This window comes from Bufo bufo, chromosome 6 (assembly GCF_905171765.1).
Source record: "Bufo bufo chromosome 6, aBufBuf1.1, whole genome shotgun sequence".
Lineage (NCBI taxonomy): Eukaryota > Metazoa > Chordata > Amphibia > Anura > Bufonidae > Bufo > Bufo bufo.
This window is the reverse complement of record NC_053394.1, coordinates 19,449,933-19,471,057: the sequence shown is the minus strand read 5'-3', so window position 1 is coordinate 19,471,057 and position 21,125 is coordinate 19,449,933. Positions and strand designations below refer to the sequence as shown.

General features: G+C 43.8%; 1 protein-coding gene across 2 annotated transcripts in view; it reads right to left on the bottom strand.

Annotated features, from left to right (window-relative positions):
• Positions 1 to 21,125, bottom strand: part of CLCN1 (chloride voltage-gated channel 1) — a 126,131-nt gene that overhangs the window by 33,474 nt on the left and 71,532 nt on the right. For both annotated transcript variants that reach the window (XM_040437726.1, XM_040437724.1), the window contains exons 3-14: positions 18,861 to 18,992; positions 17,173 to 17,301; positions 13,398 to 13,531; positions 11,218 to 11,295; positions 8,000 to 8,078; positions 7,179 to 7,304; positions 6,696 to 6,780; positions 6,508 to 6,609; positions 5,607 to 5,691; positions 4,492 to 4,641; positions 2,451 to 2,520; positions 2,181 to 2,291 (exon numbers count right to left, since the gene is read on the bottom strand). In XM_040437726.1, the coding sequence (XP_040293660.1) occupies positions 2,181 to 2,291; positions 2,451 to 2,520; positions 4,492 to 4,641; positions 5,607 to 5,691; positions 6,508 to 6,609; positions 6,696 to 6,780; positions 7,179 to 7,304; positions 8,000 to 8,078; positions 11,218 to 11,295; positions 13,398 to 13,531; positions 17,173 to 17,301; positions 18,861 to 18,992 (1,281 nt within the window). The remainder of the gene's footprint in view (positions 1 to 2,180; positions 2,292 to 2,450; positions 2,521 to 4,491; positions 4,642 to 5,606; positions 5,692 to 6,507; positions 6,610 to 6,695; positions 6,781 to 7,178; positions 7,305 to 7,999; positions 8,079 to 11,217; positions 11,296 to 13,397; positions 13,532 to 17,172; positions 17,302 to 18,860; positions 18,993 to 21,125) is intronic.

Here is a 21,125-nt window from a genome sequence, read left to right as displayed (position 1 = left end):
AGCCCCATAGCAGTCGCATGGTCTGCCGCTATGGTAGTTACGCACCTGTCTCTGGTATATTCATTGCTGCTGTACTGATACTTATGTAGGTATTCATGATTTTACTTTTATGATCCATTTAATAAACTTTATTTTGTCTATAAATTGAGTGGAGGTGTTTTTCTATTGGGGGGGTCTACCTGTAAACAATGCACAGTATAACAAATAAGACGACTCTTCAGATCACTGACTTCCGAGTCACACACCCTAAATTGTTAATGCTGCGCCTTTAAGATTTCCAATAAAAGACCTAAAATATCTTTGGCTGTAATTAGAAGTTTATGTAATCCAATGAGATTTCAGGGGAGCGGTGGAATCTATACTGGAAGCAAGAACCGGAGCCTCTTCATATAAGACGTTTAGTGTGACAACCTGACAGTGTGACGACCTACCGGTGTGACGACCTACCGGTGTGACGACCTACCGGTGTGACGACCTACCAGTGTGATGACCTACCGGTGTGATGACCTACCGGTGTGACGACCTACCGGTGTGACGACCTGCCAGTGTGACGACCTACCGGTGTGACGACCTACCAGTGTGATGACCTACCAGTGTGACGACCTACCGGTGTGACGACCTACCGGTGTGACGACCTACCAGTGTGATGACCTACCGGTGTGACAACCTACTAGTGTGACGACCTGCCAGTGTGACGACCTGCCAGTGTGACGACCTGCCAGTGTGACAACCTACATGTGTGACGACCTACCGGTGTGACGACCTACCGGTGTGACGACCTGCCAGTGTGACGACCTACCGGTGTGACGACCTGCAAGTGTGACAACCTGCTGGTGTGACGACCTGCCGGTGTGACAACCTACCAGTGTGACGAACTACCAGTGTGATGACCTACCGGTGTGACAACCTACCATGTGTGATGACCTACCGGTGTGACGACCTGCCAGTGTGACGACCTACCGGTGTGACGACCTACCGGTGTGACGGCCTGCCAGTGTGACGACCTGCCAGTGTGACGACCTACCGGTGTGACGACCTACCGGTGTGACGACCTGCCAGTGTGACGACCTGCCGGTGTGACGACCTGCCAGTGTGACGACCTGCTGGTGTGACGACCTGCCGGTGTGACAACCTACCAGTGTGACGAACTACCAGTGTGATGACCTACCGGTGTGACAACCTACCATGTGTGACGACCTACCGGTGTGACGACCTGCCAGTGTGACGACCTACCGGTGTGACGACCTGCCAGTGTGACGACCTACCGGTGTGACGACCTACCGGTGTGACAGCCTGCCAGTGTGACGACCTGCCAGTGTGACGACCTACCGGTGTGACGACCTGCCAGTGTGACGACCTGCCAGTGTGACGACCTACCAGTGTGACGACCTACCGGTGTGACGACCTACCGGTGTGACAACCTACCTGTGTGATGACCTACCGGTGTGATGACCTACCAGTGTGACTACCTACCAGTGTGATGTTCTGACCATGTGACAGAAATGAATGATGACAGGTCAGGAGACCCTATTATTATAATATATGCAATGTTACAGGCAAGAATTCAATCCAGTTCTTCTTCAGCGCTGCTAAGCAGGGGCCGGGCTGTGACAACTTCTCAGTCTTAAAAGGAAAGAGTGTTTGTCGCTGATAATAACATACATTGTGTATTACTGTTATTAGCACTTGAGTTTGGGATGTTGTTCCCCTTTAAGGAGGTCTGGCCCCAGTCTGCACCATCACAGCAGGTCTTGCAGGCTCCGGGCCGGGCACAGTACATGTCCCCGTGTGTAGATGTGTGCGAGCAGCTGACACTCTATAACAATGCAGAGTTCTGTCAGTGACTTCTGTCCTCGGCAGCCGGGGGAATCCCGCGCCTAATAAACCGCCATTAACTTACTGAAGAATGCCAGCTCCCCCGGGCAGGATTCTCAGAGCCGAGATTATTATGTTTGGCATAAAGTATTGGCACCAAAATGGCCCCTAAACGACAGAAGTGATTCATCCAGATACTCATAGGAAGAAATGGCTTATAGCTGCGCGACTGCACCGACAGAAAATGTTACAGATAGATAGATATGAGAGAGAGAGAGAGAGAGAGAGAGAGATAGATAGATAGATAGATAGATATAGATGGCTCCACTGCAGGGTTAACTACTAGTCTGCCAGGATATAGTTACCAATCACAGCGTATCCCCCCGGTAATATCTTGTAGACAATCCCATCAAAGAGAATTCCATTGGGGAAGAGATAGGCCATCAGCTCTCCAACAATTCTTCCAAAGGCAGCCCCTGGGGAAAGATAATATACAATGTTGCTTTAGATCATTGTACTGTAACATAAAGGATACAAATACAGTGTAAATATAAAAACAGAAATCATCCTCCAGACCTCCGATATTCCCAGTGCACATCCCTGTGGACTACAAGCTGTTGAGAACTTACACTCACCTAATACGAACACTGGCATGAAGGCCCCGCAGGGTATCGGCATCGTGGTAGCAACGACTGACATCAGGAACTGGAAGAAGGAAGGAGAGGACAAATATAAAGAAAAGAGTCGAGAAAAAAGTCAGTGTCAGTAACCGGTCCAACGTATAAGACCCGAGCATGAGGTTGAGTGTATTCAAGTGAGACCAAAACCAATAGAATTAAGGTGTAAACTACTTTTTAGTGATGTTAATGTCCTATTCCTGGCCAAGGTGAGGGCAGACATTAGGTTGGATGGTGATATCTGCATTATGGGTGCCTTTCCTCTTATGGTGTAACCCAAGTGCCCAAATAATGCAATCACTCAGCGCCCAAATATCATGGTCCAGTCCATAAAGTAGGGAACATAGCTGAATCCTGTGTGGCTTGTCATTTTGGTAGGATCAGAGGTGCAAGCTCTGGGTGCAAAGACTATCACCATCAATGATTCATCACTAAAGACAGTCCTAGATAAGTCTATCTGTCCTTCAGAGAAGATACTGGGATAGATCTACTAATCCTGACTAATGTTGACAGTCTAAAGATGAGTCCGATTTCTCAAAGTGGCTGAGGCTGAAAGATAAACTGGGGGCATCAGTAGACACCTTTGTCTAACTTTACACCAACTTTTGGTTGCCTTACTATGAGGTCAAAATTTGGCACTATTTTGATGCATAATGCCAATTTCACAGCACAACCCAAGCAAGCAAGGCACAAAAAGTGTCTAAAAGACACAATCAGTGTGGTGTAAAGTATGGACACCAGTATATTCGTGCACATGAGGCCAGAATCTTAAAAAATCTACCTCATGACACCTGAAGGCCAAAAAGTCTGGTCATCACTGGTGTGAAAAAGTTTGTTCCTCCTTGGAGTCAGGTATATAGATGATGTTTAGGAGGTGTCAATTTGTCAGACATCCTTTTGTCGCTCTCTAAAGCTTCACACATCAGGCTTTGCAGATTTGATCTTTGCTTGCCATTGGCACAAATAAAAAGGGAAATTCAAACCATAAAAAAAAACTCAGATCATAAACCATGTCAAGTGATTACATGATCTCCCAGTCAATAAAACCCAACCCCAGATAAAGCCACCAATGATAAGATATCAGAGAAGTCACCTATTGTGTGAACAGATTTATTTATTTTTATACAATTTTTGGCTGTTTTTATATTTTCACTTTTTATTATTGTCCTTATTTATATTTTTAAAAAATCATAAAATCTTGCAGTTTTCCTTTTTTATTGATCACAGAGCCCGTCACTTCCTGTTACTTTTCAGAAGGAGCTGCGTACTCAGGAGTAGTGTCTGCATTCAACTCTTTAGGAGGAATTTCAATGAAGGGTAGCATCACAAACTGCAGGTGAATAACATGGGGTCATACAAAAGACAACAGGTGATAGAGACGGCTCATCTCCTCCCACGTCTTACTGCACCTGCCAAAGAGCATGCTCACTGCAGTACATTCTGGCATAGAAGTCAATAGGTTGCTTTAATTCGCAGGGAGATATTATTAAAATTACATATAAATGAATTTTTTTCAGGATTTTGTGATATGATGGAATTCTTGGAATTATAAGCAAATATATTAGAATTTTCCTTGAATATGACCTTTAACAACCAACAATTATGAACAACAATCGAAACCGTAAGTAACATGAACCAGATGACATTTCTAAATGGAACCAGATGAAACCATATGAAATTTCTAAATGGAACCAGATGAAATTTCAAAACTGAATGGTTCTACCCTGGTAGCATCTTCTCAGCATGCATCCCATTATAAGGTTCCAAACTATAAATGAAACATTTCTGAAGAGCAAAATGGGGGTGTAGATCTTGACATTGGCTTAGCTCACAGCCAGTGACTGGTACAGACTGTGATGGGTTATGTAGATGGTGCCAACCATGCCAGCCAAGAATGGCTTTTCCAATATTCTCTTTCAAACTGTGTGAGTTTATATGTGAAGAATGACGTATCTCCAAAGGAATCAATTTTCTACAAGACGCAGAAGTTGGACCTTACCTTCATGATGAAGAACAGAGGCAGAGTGACAAACACACTAACAGAGGGATGGATGAAGGCAGCGGAACGTCCCAGTATTGAGGCATTACCCTCATGCTTGGTCCAGGTTTGGTTATCGAAGAGCACAGTGATGCTTTCCCGGGGCATAAGCTATGAGACCATCCAGGCAAGACAGAAAGAGACAATGAAAAGATGAGCAAGACAGCCTGCCAGAGACATAGACACAGAGCTTGTGACAGGAGGTAGATGGAGAGATGGACAATTGCAGGGGATTACTAGCTCTTTCGAGAGACAATGATACTGATATATGACTACATAGACCATACCTTGGGTACCCAAGGTCCTTCCATGATATGTTTGCCTGTTTGCTCTGTATCTATGTACTATTTCTATGGTTCTTTGTACATGTACCCAACCCATGCAACTACTGTAACTATGTTCCTTCCTTTTTCTTAATCACATGCAGTAGGATACTGTATTAGAAGGTAGCTTTATAGTTAATGAAAAGTTTGTCCATGTTGGATCAGCTGTAATCTGTGAAGGACCTTGGCAGCAAGCGCTCAATTTCCCTACAGCACCACTACAGGAAAAATGAGGTATTACATACTTCCCATTGCAATCAACAGAGTAGGTCCTCCAGAGGTCCTGCTAATAGATAAGGTTCCCAACTGATGGACCTCCATGTACTAATACATAGTGACCCAATAGGGTTTATTAAAATGGGTTTTCAAAATCTGTCAACCCCTTAAAGAGGGACCCAAATGAGAGGCTTATATCTTTGCTCAGGGGAAAATATTTATGTTCATGGGTGGCCTATTGATACCACAGAACCTGCAGGAATTAATATATCTGTTCTCTGTTTTCTTCCTTGAGGAAACATTTTGAGCTGTAGGAGAAGAAGCTACAGTTGAAATTTCTCTGATGGTTTCCTACAAGTGGGATCAAAGATAGCAGACTATACCAGACTATAAAATGAGGTCATCAGAGAGACAGGTCAGTAATCTCTCCATGCCATGGACGAGCTTCTGCATTGCTACTAAATGGCCAGGTGGTCCCCAGGCCAGCCTTGACTGGGAGCAGTATCGGGCACTTTCTTAATGATGACACAAGCTTACCTCTCCAGCCATGAACTGCCCAAATCCTTGTGGGAAGGTAAGCGTTGCAATGCAGAAAGTAACTACTGCCGGATACATGAAACGACTTTGGGACAAAAGTAAAGATAAGAACAGAAATTATTTTTTAAAATTTTGGATCATTTAAAGTGTAACTGTCATGTTTTCATCAGAAAATCTATTTTAGCATATGTTACTGCTGCAGCAGCATTATGCATAAAGCAATCTTTAGTTTCTTCACATACCACTGTTTTCCTTGAGTTTTTCCCCTTAGTTACGGCTGTTTAAACATTTACAATATGAGGATCTTCTCAAGAAGGCTCCTCTGCCAGTTCTCTGCAGCCAAAACTGCTTTCCCTCACTTCCCATACACACTTGCTGTAGCCAGCGGCTCCCTGCCAGCCAATCAGATTGGATTACTGAGAGACACGCCTCCTCACTCTGAAGCCTAATGCATTCATGCAGTGTGAAGGACCGCCCCTCTGTCTTCCTGTCTTCTTAGCCGGAGACAGACAAGCCATAGCAACTGTCTTTTAAGGGAGCAGTGGTAAGGGACAGAGGATATTAATGAAAGATCTTTTGACAATCATTGACAGACTAAATCAGTTATACATGCCTAGCTCTAACTAGCAAATAAAAAAAAAATATCACAGTTACACTTTAAGTATTATGTAACCAACGTATGGTTTCTCTTCAAGGCAGAAACAGTTTTATGAGGAAAAAAAAGAAGAACTAGCCGTATCTACACAAAACTGCCTGCTAAGCCGACCACACCTATAGAAAGGTGGGGATTATCATTTAAAGGATGTATGGTTATGTAATAAAAAATGAGTGGAGATTGGAAGACTTTGCAATAAACTCATTTGCATATTAGCGATTTTACAGAATTTTATTGTATACTTACTAACGGCTCAGAAAACTGCTCAAGGTCTGGTTCTTGCGGATCCCAAGCACCACCTGTCGATTTAAGTACACAAAAAAGGCCCCGAGGAAACCGCAACAGATTCTGCGCATCAAAAATATTATCTTAGTAACAACAATATCTAAAAATTTCAAAAAAATTCAATTGTAAGGGCTTGAAGAAAACTTTACCCAATTACTGCAAATGCTGGTAGCTCCTGGAGGTCAAAGGGAAACTCCATTCGGAAATTGGTGCGGAAAAGTGCCGTAATGGTGACTGAAAGAGACAAGCAACGTTTACTTGAAAGACCTGCAGGTCAGCAAGAAGAAGGGGATGATGAAAGAGAGAATATGACTGCAGGATCAGACTATGCACAGGGTTTGTTTGTAGCCTGTAACAATGGAGACTCATAGATCTGCATAGGAGCTGTATACAGTACAGAAATCAGTAGGACTGAAAAAAAGCAAGGCTATTTGTAAAGTTCCTTCATTGGAGCCAGGACAAGACAATCTGATGATCTGGGTAAACAGCTTCTCAGCAAAGTGTCAACAACTGAAGATAATCCTTAATAGAGCTATACAACCGGTTGCAAAAGTGCATATACCCTTCAAGTTACAGAATATTTACTGTCTATATTTATACAATGTTTGAGCTAGTAATGTTCTTCAACCAACCTGCATCCTTGTTCCAAACAGCAAGGACCCGGAAGATGAAGGCACTGAAAGTTGCTGCAAAGAAACCACGCCAATAGTTCCTCACCGCAAAGTAGGAGGATGTGACCTCAATGCTGAACAAGACACCTATACAGCAAATCACAGCAACAAGGGAACACCATGACACATGATCACATGTAGCAGAACATCAGACAGGACAAAGCAATGGACATCTCACTCACACGCTCACTCATTCATAGTTATATTTGTTGAATATGAAAATGGCTCTTCAAAAGGTTCAGACTAACCCAACAACCAAGCTTTATGCTATCAAAAGGCTTCTTAAAAGGTCTGATTGGTTGAGACCAAAAGGGGCTGAAGCAGTCAGTTGAGCCATGTGCCCTTCTCTACTTTCCTGCACAAAGTAGGGTTAGCATCGAGCATACCATAGACTTTCTATGAGTTCATACACAGCTTTGTGTGCCATGCCCAGGGGAACTGGCAAAGGACATTCAGCTGACCAGTTGGACTCCTTTTGTTAAAATGATTGTTAGGGGTCTCAGAACCCAGCCCCCTAATGATGAAAACTTTTGACTTATCGCAATGACCTGTCTCACATAGATGAGACAAGACAAAACTAACTTGGGAAAATTCCAAGGATGCAAATTTGTCAAAGAGGGACAGTCTCCAAATTCCATTACAGAATATTTAATTGAGTAGGACACAAGAAATACGGTTATATTGTACGCTGTCACTCCTGTAGGTCTCTACACCATGTCTTAAAAATGTATGAACATAATGTACGTCAACCAATTCACTCAACATAGAAGAACAGGACTTGCCTCCTAATGGGGTTCCAAAGCAACAGCCAACACCAACAGCGCATCCCACAGTGAGTACGTCAGTGTAATAATACGCCTGCTACTGATAGGTCATGAGTGACCACAGGACACAACCAGGAGAACACAAGATCACCAAGATATGGAAGATTACAAAGAGATGAGATGTGGTGGTGGATACAGTAAGACCAGTAATTGTCAAGGTGGAAATCAGGACAATGACATGACCAAAGTGGTCCATGGGGACATGAAATAGACAAAAATGAAACCAAAGATAGGAAAAAGGGGGGAAGAAATAACATAAGAGTACAAATGAGACACAGACCACAAAAAGAGGAAAAAAAGAAGATAAAATCAGAAAAGATCTCACGACATCCCTGATTATCACAGATTGATATGTGCATGCTGCTGAATCCTTTCCCGAGGCTGGAGAAGATACTGTATCGAATCCAAATGAGCCAGACTTGATTCCTTCCAACTCGGGAAATGGTAAAAGCACTTTGGTGGAAACCAAACACAACAGCATGCAAGGAGATTTGGATAGGACACAGGCAAGATGCATGGAGCAGTACTGAGCGAGGAATACAAGGATCATTAGATTAAGATGAAGTCAATGTCACTCTAGAGGGATCTTCATGAGGTGCAACTTTTTGGTTACTCAAACTGAAACCTGATTAACGTGAAAGGTACTCCTATACATTAGATGAAAGTTGGTCAAGCCTGACAATTTTGGTGGGACAAGCTGACTATCTCATGTGTATGGGGATATATCAGCTGTGCCCCAGTAACAAATATTCGGAGAAAGAAGAACTGGGTATGTTGGAGATAACTCACCACCACAGGGGTTGTGGTATCAGCTTATTCCCCTCTTCACATTGCAAATGCATACACGCCTGGCCAAGCTAGCCATGCATGTTAATGAAGTCAAGAGGCATAGCTGTTTGAAGGGAATAGACACCTTATTAATATATTATGAAATCATTAGCCAGGGAAGAGGTCATATTTATGGATTTGACCGTAAAAAGCCTCTTTTCTGTGATTTCTCTTTTCTGTGATGCCTATTGACCTAATCTCTAATATCAATTCCAGTTCCTTGACCCAAACATTAAAACCCAGGACAAGATCTGTCAGCAATCAAGACTTTCTGATGAGCCAAATATAGTGGAACGTGCTTGATTGTGGACAGAGTTGAGTGGAAGGCAACATGGTTTCTGCCAATTTGCTCTGACTGTTGGGCTATCCCATCACTTGGGCTACCCTCTCTGGAACCCTACTGACTGGTTGAATGAGACTACAACATCATGGCATTGGGTTCCTCATGTAGTTACCTCAGGTTGACAGAACACATAGGAAGTGGTGAGGGGGGAACAAAGGCCAGAAGTCAAGAAAGCCATCATAGATGCTGGTAAACTGGAGTTAACATTTATAGGCAGCACTTGCCTCCAAGTGGTGCACCAAAGCAACATCCAACCCCCACAGCACAGGCAGCAGCCAAAAGATCCAGACTTCGGTAGGGGTCCTGAGTAAGGGTGTTACAGTACATATATGTGAATGTATGCAACAGTTAATAGAAATAATTATTACATGTTGTCTTCATACAATAGTTGACATATTTCACAATAACTAAAATTTCTATTGTCTCTGTAATATGTGTATATATCAATCATTCCAACATGTGTATCTTCTGAGACATGAACACTGCCACTCCGTTGCTCACTAAATGGATGGGACCTCGCATTGACAGTTGCCCCATCACCATGGGACCAGAAGTCTGATGGTTGGTACCACCTTGGATGATGAAAACGAGGACCCTTATTCTCCAGGAGCTGAAGAAGGGATCACATATGCATTGGCAGTTTCCAATCTTCTATAAGGCAGCTGTTTCTCCTAAGCTTAAAAATTGTTTACAGTTTTTTAAAAATGTAAATGTTTTGCCACTTTTCAGTCTCGAAAAGTAATAAATGTATAGTCTTAATAACTCTTGCCAATATCTGCTCAAATATCTCCCTTTGGTCCCTTGGTCACAGTTTCCACAGAGTGGCACATAGAATCCTAACACCTCCTTGCTATAGAACCATTGGTACACCATGGGCATCCAAACAGTGCCTCTATCAGACATGGTGGAGGTATTCTCCCCAGGCAGCACCCCGGTAATTTATCACCTGGTGTAGTGTGCTGAGATCTTTTTCTTTTGGGTTACATATGGTATGAATCTGAACTGAAAAGAACCTCTGTATTCCTCTGTATGAAATAGAGGCATGGAAGGGTATAGAATGGCACCATAGACTGATATTCATCTTCAGCAGTGTTGGCCACATAGGAGAAAGTGACCATAGATGAACATACCCATTGGATGGAAGTAGGCAGATTCCACCCAATACAATGGTATGTCTGACTGTCTAATGTGTATAGGGCGTCAATATGACGATCCCTTGTTCCACACATTCCCCTCTCTCCATTAGGAACATTGAAATGCTTAGCCGTGCCTAGCATATATGTGTATGGGGTAGTCGGAGGAATAAACAGCTTAATGAGCACTTGGCCATCAGCAAGATAAAGTGTATGGCCAGCTTAAAGGGGAGGTCCAGTTGATAAAAAAATTTTTTAAAAGCTTTAGCTGTTCCCACTCCCCCACCAGACTCTAGTTCCTGGTGCCTCTCAACGTGCATGACATGACCACTCAGCCAGTCATTGGCAGAGGCAGGTCACAAATGTGGCCAATGACTGGCTGACCAATCTTTTTCCACTTATTGAGAGACACAAGGAAGTAGAGAACATCAGGGAACTGGGAAAGGAAGTTGGGGGGAATCGGTGAGGTGAGGCTTTTCTATGAGCCAGACAAACCCTTCAATCTAAACTTAAATTAAATCCTAAAACCTAATTTCCATGAGTGGGGCTAGTCTAAAAAAGGGTGTTTTAAATATGAAAATGACATGATAACGAGCAAGAATGGAAACTCAATGGATGACTGTAGTAAAATTACAGCAAGTATTATTCCTAGTAACCTTGGTTATATATATATATATATATATATATATATATATATACACACTATGCATTACAAGATTAGTCCCGGCTAAACCCATTCTAAACATTCTCCCGGCAAGTCAAAGCCAAGGCAGTTGGAGTCCATTACCAGCCAAGGGGGCAATAAGCCAGTCACAGGGAGGGCAAACAAGAGGCTAGCGTAAAATACAACTTTGTTAACTTCAGCTCCTTACCTCATAGACTCCACAAAACACGGACATGAATTTGCTTAGGACGGCCGCACAGATACTTGCAATGTGCACAAATGGACCCTGAAACACAAGAACAGGGGTATAAACGCCAACATTCTTAGAATGACTCCAGTAATGTCCAAAAGACAGGAACAGATGGGTGCCCATGGTTATCTATTGTACAAGCTTTGAGACACCTGGAGATAGAAAGGTACTAAAGCTAATAGGGTATTGTGTATGGGAGCTTACCAACTGTCCCCTGGAGGCAGATGATGGGAAAAATGGGGATCGGGCTTGATACATTTTAACATGTTATAAATTTGTTCTGCAGAGAAATTAGCCACTGCCAGAAGTGTCTTGAAGCGGCTTGTTTCCCAACCCCACTGGAATATGTAGTTGCAAGAAAAAGTAAGCAACCCCTTTGGAAGTACCTGGATTTATTTTTTGCACTAATTACTAACCAAATCTGATCTGATTGTTATGTAGAACACAATTATAGATAAACACAATCTAACTACACTAATAAGACACAAACAGTTGTACCAGCTCATGAACGTTGCACACCAACACCAAAACCTGCTCACTTTGAGCATGGTGGAGGGATCATCATGGTTTATAACTGGTGGAGAGGACATCATGGTGTGTGATGGTGGAGGGATCATGGTTTGAGGCTGGTGGAGGGAGCATCATGGTTTGGGGCTGGTGGAGGAGACATTGTGGTTTGGGATGGTGAAGAAAACATTGTGGTTTGGGGCTGGTAGAGAGAGCAACATGGTTTGAGGCTGGTCGAGGGAGCAACATGACTTGAAAATGGTGGAAGGAGCACCATGGTGTGGTGTTGTCTGAGGTGATGCCATGTTTTGAAGCTGGTGAAGGGACATCATGGTCTGGGAATGGTGGCGAGGGGGGAATGATGGAGGTGAAATCATGGTTTGGGATGGTGAAGCGAGCATAATGGTTTGGGACTGGTGGAGGGGGAATTAGGGTTCGGGGCTGATGGAGGGAACATCATGATTAGGGGATGGTGGAGTTGGCATCATGGTTTTTGGATGGTAGAGGGAGCATCAATGGTTTGGGCTGGTGGAGGAGACATCATGGAAGGGGCATAATGGAATGGCTGACGAAGGAGGGCATTATGGTTTGAGGTTGGGGGAGGGAGGTGAAATCATTTGAACATTTTATCTCCTGCATTGATCTCCTTTGTTCCATGTTACCCAGTCATTACAAAACAGGCAGCAGCTGATGCTCAGTTTTTGCAGATTAGAATTTCACTGAGTGTGCCCGTTGATAGGGACACCCTCCCGAGCCCGGCCTGCTCATCTATCAATCCCATCACAACTTATCAAATAACTGAGCTCCTGCCCAGAGTATTATTTATAGATAGAGATAATTAAGAAGCCGAATCCAGAGCAAGAGCTTCTGCTGAATGTTTGTTTTGGACACCGACTGTTTTCATGTTAACATTTCCTCACACATTACGTCACAAAATCCCAAGTTAAAGGGAAGAATTATCAAAAAATTAAATATCAATGAATTCAGGGTTTTATTCTAAATATATATACTTACAAAACTGGGTTTTTAATTTTTACCTGACTATTCACATAAAAAACTCACTTGTCAGCTATGCTGTGTAGATTAGAAAAGAATGAGCAGAGTCATCTCATTATGATTTAGGAAAGAATACTTAATGACAGCTCTGTAATACAGTGGAAGGTCTAGATATAGCAGGATAGTAACACTATATACACACAGATACAGCTCTGTATGCAGCCCCCTGTCAGTCCCTGGTCTCTGGAGTGGGGGCTGTATCTCATCACTTCCTGGAGGGTGTAATAATCTATGACATTTTTCTATCAAGTGACTTCCATTCCTTACAGCTGTCATAAAGTACACACCCTGCTGTACTATCTATACAGACAGAACAAAAGTGTGTCTTCAATATGGCCGCCCCCAGGGAAGTTTTTGAATATAAAGATAGAAATTGTTGGAGGTTGAAGTTCACAGATTCTCTTCACTGTCTTCTTCTGAGATGTCTATGTGACTGAAGATATTTTAGATGGATTTCCAGTATGAAATCTAATTTGTTGCTTCATCAATGTAACATTTTTTAAACCACATTGCTTACAAATCTTTCTTCTGATGATTTGATTTGCTATATAACTACACCCATGGCTACATCTTACCTCTTTTCCTAGAGGCATCCCACTCCCCAAGGAGGCCGTCAGCCCAATCACTTTGGCAATAAAGGCTTTGAGAGTCAAGTATTCTTTCAGTACGACACCTCGGAGAATAACTTTCAGCTCTGGGATGCCAGAACCTAAAAAAATCAATAACATGAAGTTGTGAGATGTTGTTACCTTCCTGGAGGCCTACATGGAATTAAACTTTAAAAAATGTTTTCATATTCTTTTTTTCCTTTTTTTTAAACACCTACAGCTACAGCTACAGATAAAATTTGCAAGCAGTAACTCTTGTACTTTTTCAGGTCTTTCTGTTTATTTGGTGGAGTTTTTATCTTTCGGTTGGGTCTCATTTCCACTGATACTTACATATTAGCACTTTTATCCAGTCTGTCATTGCAATGCTAATGTATGCACAAAAGAGAGAGGGAGAAAAAATGAATTAATTGATGAATCTGTGAATCAAGTGGTTGGTGAATTTTTATTTTTTGTTGCAAAAATCATGTAGAATGGAGATTCTTCTTTTGCTTGTTGGGATTAGGACTAGTTTGTTCTCAGAACTGGTGGGTCCTAAATTCATATATAATCACAATAAATAAAAAGTAGGTAAAAATAGAGACTTTAATCAGCTGAACAGAGTAACTATGCTAATAATACACTGCTCAAAAAAATAAAGGGAACACAAAAATAACACATCCTAGATCTGAATTAATTAAATATTCTTCTGAAATACTTTGTTCTTTACATAGTTGAATGTGCTGACAACAAAATCACACAAAAATAAAAAAAATGGAAATCAAATTTTTTAACCCATGGAGGTCTGGATTTGGAGTCACACTCAAAATCAAAGTGGAAAAACACACTACAGGCTGATCCAACTTTGATGTAATGTCCTTAAAACAAGTCAAAATGAGGCTCATTAGTGTGTGTGGCCTCCACGTGCCTGTATGACCTCCCTACAACGCCTGTGCATGCTCCTGATGAGGTGGCGGACGGTCTCCTGAGGGATCTCCTCCCAGACCTGGACTAAAGCATCTGCCAACTCCTGGACAGTCTGTGGTGCAACGTGACGTTGGTGGATAGAGCGAGACATGATGTCCCAGATGTGCTCAATTGGATTCAGGTCTGGGGAACGGGCGGGCCAGTCCATAGCATCAATGCCTTCGTCTTGCAGTAACTGCTGACAGACTCCAGCCACATGAGGTCTAGCATTGTCTTGCATTAGGAGGAACCCAGGGCCAACCGCACAAACATATGGTCTCACAAGGGGTCTGAGGATCTCATCTCGGTACCTAATGGCAGTCAGGCTACCTCTGGCAAGCACATGGAGGGCTGTGCGGCCCTCCAAAGAAATGCCACCCCACACCATTACTGACCCAATGCCAAACCGGTCATGCTGGAGGATGTTGCAGGCAGCAGAACGTTCTCCACGGCGTCTCCAGACTCTGTCACGTCTGTCACATGTGCTCAGTGTGAACCTGCTTTCATCTGTGAAGAGCACAGGGCGCCAGTGGCGAATTTGCCAATCTTGGTGTTCTCTGGCAAATGCCAAATGTCCTGCATGGTGTTGGCCTGTAAGCACAACCCCACCTGTGGACGTCGGGCCCTCATATCACCCTCATGGAGTCTGTTTCTGACCGTTTGAGCAGACACATGCACATTTGTGGCCTGCTGGAGGTCATTTTGCAGGGCTCTGGCAGTGCTCCTCCTGTTCCTCCTTGCACAAAGGCGGAGGTAGCGGTCCTGCTGCTGGGTTGTTGCCCTCCTACGGCCTCCTCCACGTCTCCTGATGTACTGGCCTGTCTCCTGGTAGCGCCTCCATGCTCTGGACACTACGCTGACAGACACAGCAAACCTTCTTGCCACAGCTCGCATTGATGTGCCATCCTGGATAAGCTGCACTACCTGAGCCACTTGTGTGGGTTATAGACCTCGTCTCATGCTACCACTAGAGTGAAAGCACTGCCAGCATTCAAAAGTGACCAAAACATCAGCCAGGAAGCATAGGAACTGAGAAGTGGTCTGTGGTCACCACCTGCAGAACCACTCCTTTATTGGGGGTGTCTTGCTAATTGCCTATAATTTCCACCTGTTGTCTATCCCATTTGCACAACAGCATGTGAAATTGATTGTCACTCAGTGTTGCTTCCTAAGTGGACAGTTTGATTTCACAGAAGTGTGATTGACTTGGAGTTACATTGTGTTGTTTAAGTGTTCCCTTTATTTTTTTGATCAGTGTACTTCAATGTCCCATTATGGAATCAGCCAAGTCATTGAAGTCAGATCCTTCTAGGGAAGTCCTCACCAGTTCCAATTCCATCCATGCTGGGCTTGGCCATGCATTCATGATTTTTATTTCAATCGGAGAGGGAAGAAAGATAACTGTCAACAACTCAGGCATCTGATTATCTACCCAGGGAACAATGGATTGGGTCATCATAAAATCCCACAGGCTCAAATCTTCTTTCCCAGTGCATCTGCCATTGGAAGGAGCCAGTAGACTTCCATACACAGTCCACCAAAAACAATGGTTTCGGACAGCTTAAGGATCCTGAAACTTCTGTTCCTTACTCCTTTCTGGGAGTGACTGAGGAAGGATTTTATCAGGAGCGGCAGGTTAACAACTGTCACTGGTATAAGGGTACCACAGGAGCAGGAACCCTTAATGCAAATGAGGGCTTCAGTGCACCGAGGGACGGCCTTAGCTTCTCTACTTTCCAGTACTTGTCACGCCCATCAGTGTTGTCAGGATATGTATAATAGGATCTTTCAAATACTACCCTGTAAATATGTTTGAAGGTGGTTAGTTGGGTTCTCTGGGACTATTCCATTGATAGCCAGTCCTTACAATGGGTCTTTAATGTTTTACTGTTGGGGGTTGGACAGAAAGTTCCCATGCTGATTAGTACATTTAAGGGTCCACACCCTTGCCTTAAGTTGTTTGCACCGGCAATGTGTTTCGTCCATACAAGCGGCTGTGCCTGGTACTGCAGCTCAGTCCATGCATCCCACCGAATAGAATATTCTTGGAAACACCTATGATATTCCTGGACACGACCATCCTCTGAAATCAGTAGATCAGGAGACCTCGGCAAGTTATAGAGCAAGAGGAGCTGAGCAGATTAATATATAGTTCAGTGGGAAAAGAGTCAATATCTCCTGCATTTTATTCATTTAAATTCCAGCTCATTCTATGGTTTGGAGTCCAGTAGGCGGTCCCATCAGTGACTGACAGCTATTGTTGTATGCAGAACCGCCCACTGGACTCCTAAGCCAAAAAAAAGAGTGGCGACTTAAAAGGCTATAATACAAGTTCTCCTGAATCTTACCCCATAAAACCATATATCGATCTGCTCAGCTCCTCCTGCTCAATAACATGCTGCCTGCAGATCAGACACATGACAGGTTCCCTTTAATGATGTTTGTGTGTATTAGATGCAGGGGGTGGATAGAAGGTTAGGTAGGGACACGTGATTTATGGTCTCGGTGGATGACCATACAGGATAAGTGACTCACACCATGATAGAGTTTAATGATAAATGCAGTGTCCAGAGGCAGCTGACATGGTGTCTGGTTACCCTGACCACGACGCTCCTTAAAGCTGACCCATCAAGAATTTTCAGGAAGCTCTACTAGACAAAATCTAATATGGAACCAATATTGAAGAACTAGGAGACCTTCCAGGTGATGTGCTGATGGAAAAGAAGCCACGATAAGCGCACAAAATAATACGTCTAGGCCCAATGGCCTATGCAGGTCAGTAGTGAAGCCTACTTACCTATGGCTTGTGGAGCTACTAAGTGGCAAAACACTGCAGCAAATAGTATAAGGATAACAGGGTAGGACACCCAGGCCAAATATTGGTACCAGACATTGTCAGAAGCTTCTTTATACATCCACTTATATGCTGCAAAAAAGAAAAACAGAGAAACCGGGTGTGTGGTGAAACATTACGGGGCAGCAGGCTTACTATGACACTTACAGGGGCACGCCCATGAGGGTCTGCCCACAAACACAAAGTCAATTAATGAATTCAAATGCAGAATTATCCACATACAGTCCCTGTTGTGTCTGTCCTCTGCCCTTGTACCTTACCATGGGGTGCACTTATCTCGATGGTCACACTTGTATAGATGTCGACCATGGATTCTGTCAGTGGCCGACTTCCCACCTCCGTGAATGCACTTTATCAGTGCATGCACCATTTGTCTGCCCAGCAGAAAAGCTGTGCCGCTCAGTGAAAGAAATTAGAGGGAAGGTGTGGGAACCCAGAAATAGACTGGAAAAAGGGTAACATCGTGAGCACTCGGGGGAAGGGGTGTCCAACACCCTGCAGTAAGATAGTAACTAGAGTCGAGTGAATTTCCTCATGCTTAATTGATTTAACTTGAAATAGTGTAAAAAAAACAAAAATCATACTTACCTCCTCCATTTGATCATGACGGGCCGGCCGCCGCCATCTTGATTGCAGATCTCGGCCGAAATCCCATGCGCAGTGATGTATGACATCACCACGCTGGCCGGCGTGATGACGTCATCTAGGGACGCTTGAATTTTGTGCCAGATCTTCAAGCAAGATGGCGGTGGCCGGCCCATCCTGAGCAAATGGAGGCGGTAAGTATGATTCAATTTTTTTTTCTGCTAATTTCACACTCTTTTTACTCTTAGATGCCGCGATCATGTATGAACGCGGCATCTGAGGGGTACAATGATGGGGGGCAGCACTATTGCAGCTCCCTGTCATTGCGCCCGCTACTTAACAAAAAAATGCGAAGTAATTCACTCATCTCTAATAGTAACTGGCAGGAGAATGCTCTGCAGACAGAAGAGTTATAAGAAATGTAGTCTGCAGAGCATCGCAGAGCTCTATGCCCACCCAATTAACACAGATTTGCCAGGAGAAGGAGCAGATGTCCAGGGGATCAAACAGAGGCCAGAAAAGTAAAAATATGTTAGTGGCTGGAAATTATATTGACCTCCTTAGAAACTGACATTGGGTGTCAGGATTAAGAAATAGTGTGCATTTAAAGGGGTTTTCCATGATTACATTGATAGGCTATCCTTATGCTAACCGCCAGCATTCAGCATAAGGAAGGGGTAGCAGCTCTTTCATTGCAGTTCCCATCATCGCAATGGGGCTGTACCATGCTGCACCCAAATATCCCTTCACTCTGTTAATCAGGGTAGGTCCAGACAATAGTATGCTCATTGATCATACCAAGGATAGGCCATGAATGTTATACATCATGGAAAACTCATTAGATTGTATAGTTGGTGGCGCTGTTGCATTGCTGTCTATGAAATGGATGGCTTATTGGGGCAGTGGTGAAAAATGGTACTGCAAGCGGATCATGTAACAAACAATAATTATAGTAACATTTCTATGCAGTGTCCATCAGAAATGGAAGACACATCTTGCCATTAATTAAAGTAATAAGAGACAGTAATTTACATAACCAGCGTTACCCTGTATACTCTTTGCACTGGCGTAGTCCATGCTCCAGCTCACCAATGCCATGACAAGACCGAGAAGAACAAGGAATATCCAATCTTCTCCCAACTTTTTGATGAAATATTTCTTTACTCGCTGTACACAAGCTGCAAGACAGGAACCACGTGCCATTGATTCATTTGAAAGCAACAGTAATCACCAGGATGATGTGTGGGAATAGCTTCAGTGACATTAGAGTGATTGTAAGGGTCTAAACGACTTCTCATGGTGGGGGGCATATCGGGTATGCGAGCGGACGTGCAGCTAAATCTCCTGCATCCATCCTAATTACCTGCTGCAGTAGCGGGCAACCTGCGCTACCGGCGAGTGGACGTGTTCCCCCTGTGATTCGCCATCTTTTTGCGGAGACATAACCCGCCAGAGGACCAAGGAGAAGGATGGAAAGGAGTGTGGCTCTGCTACTCCGATGAAACAAAATGGCGGCGCGCACGCTGCAAAATTTCAGATGTAGCGGCGCGGCTGGAGAAGTTCGCCCGCTCTTCGACCAGTCCACCAGCAAACACACTGGAGCCGGAGGCTGTTTAAAGAGGTGGACTCCCTGGGCACATCTAGAACCAGTGCTCCTGGTCTGGTGTCAGAGGTGGAGAGGGAGGTTAGTGCAGCGCAGGACGGAGGGACAATTCTGGAGGCAGAGCCCACCATTAAAGATCTGTACGCAGCGGTGGTGCAGAGTAACATGGCGCTCCCCACATTAAACACTCACATGGGGGGGCCTCAAAGAGGACATTCTGCTCATACGACAAGATATGAGACAAGTAAAGGAGCGTGTGGAGGGCCGTGTCAGTGCTATGGAGGATCAAATGCCATCAGTAAAAAGGGATCTATAGCGTGTAATATATAATGTCACATTGCTCATTTCTAAATCAGATGACCTTGAAAACCGGTTACGGCGCAATAATGTCTGAATAATTGGTGTGCCTGAACATACAGAAGGAGTGGAGGCTGTGTCGTTCTTTGAGAAATGGCTTGCTGACAAAATTGGAAGAGATAATCTATCTCCGCTTTTTGCTATTGAGCGGGCTCATCATGTACAATTCCACAACAACCGCCACCAAAGTTGAGACAGAGTATATGCTTACTATTGGGCCATATGGTGGTCCAACGGGGGTGAGCGGCAGCACTTTTCTGGATTTGGTTTGATAATGGGTACCCTTAGGATCATTGCCTGGAATGTGAGGGGAATGGGCCAGACTTCAAAACATCATGCGACCTTCCATGCTCTGCAAACATACCAACCGGCAATTCTTTGCCTATCTGAAACGCATCTTACAGCTGACAAAACTCATCTGATACACAGAGCATGGATGGCGCATGAATTTCATTCTACTTGTTGTACTCATGCGCGTGGTGTTAGTATTCTAATACATAGATCTATTCTCTTTGAAGCTAGAGACACGTGCATTGACAATAATGGAAGATTGGTGGCAGTATACATTCCCCCACCGTACTCCAGCGAGGTTCTGACAAAAATACTAATGTTCACGGCCAGGCTTCCTGGTGTCCCTGTACTAATGGTGGAATACTTTAATATGCACATGGACAAGTCTTTGGACAAGTTCACTCCAAATACTGATGTACTAGGCCCCTCACCCTCAGCATTGGCTAGATTGATATCAGAGGTGGATATGTGTGATCTCTGGAGGGCCAAGCATCAGGAAGACAGGCAATATTCTTGCTACTCTTCTTCACATAATTCCCTGTCCAGAATTGACCTGGTGCTGGGTTCCCTGTCCTTATTGGAACTTGTCCAAGAGATCTTTTACCTTCCCCGGAGTGTATCTGACCACTCTCCTATCCTGGCACAGTTAGGAAACTTGGGGCAAAATTCAAGACCTATTTGGCATTTGAATCCATTTTGGCTTCAGCTCGTAAATATTGGTGGTACCATTCCTAATGCACTGGGGGAATTTTTTAATTCCAACATTGGACCTGCCACTATACCAATAGTATGGGATGCAATGAAGGCATATATAAGAGGTGTCTATATGAAAAGCATTAGGGCCCACAAGACCAAAAGTAGGGCTCACTCTGTGTAGTTATCTAATAGAGTATTGGCCACAGCATCCAAATATATACTAAATCCAAAACCAGGGCTGTTGAAGGAACATCTAATAGAAAAGGCGAGGGATAAACGTTTTTTTAGGACCCAGAGTTACTTTATGGAAGGTGAGAGTGCTAGTCATTTATTAGCCATGGTTATTGAAGCACAATCTGGTCCC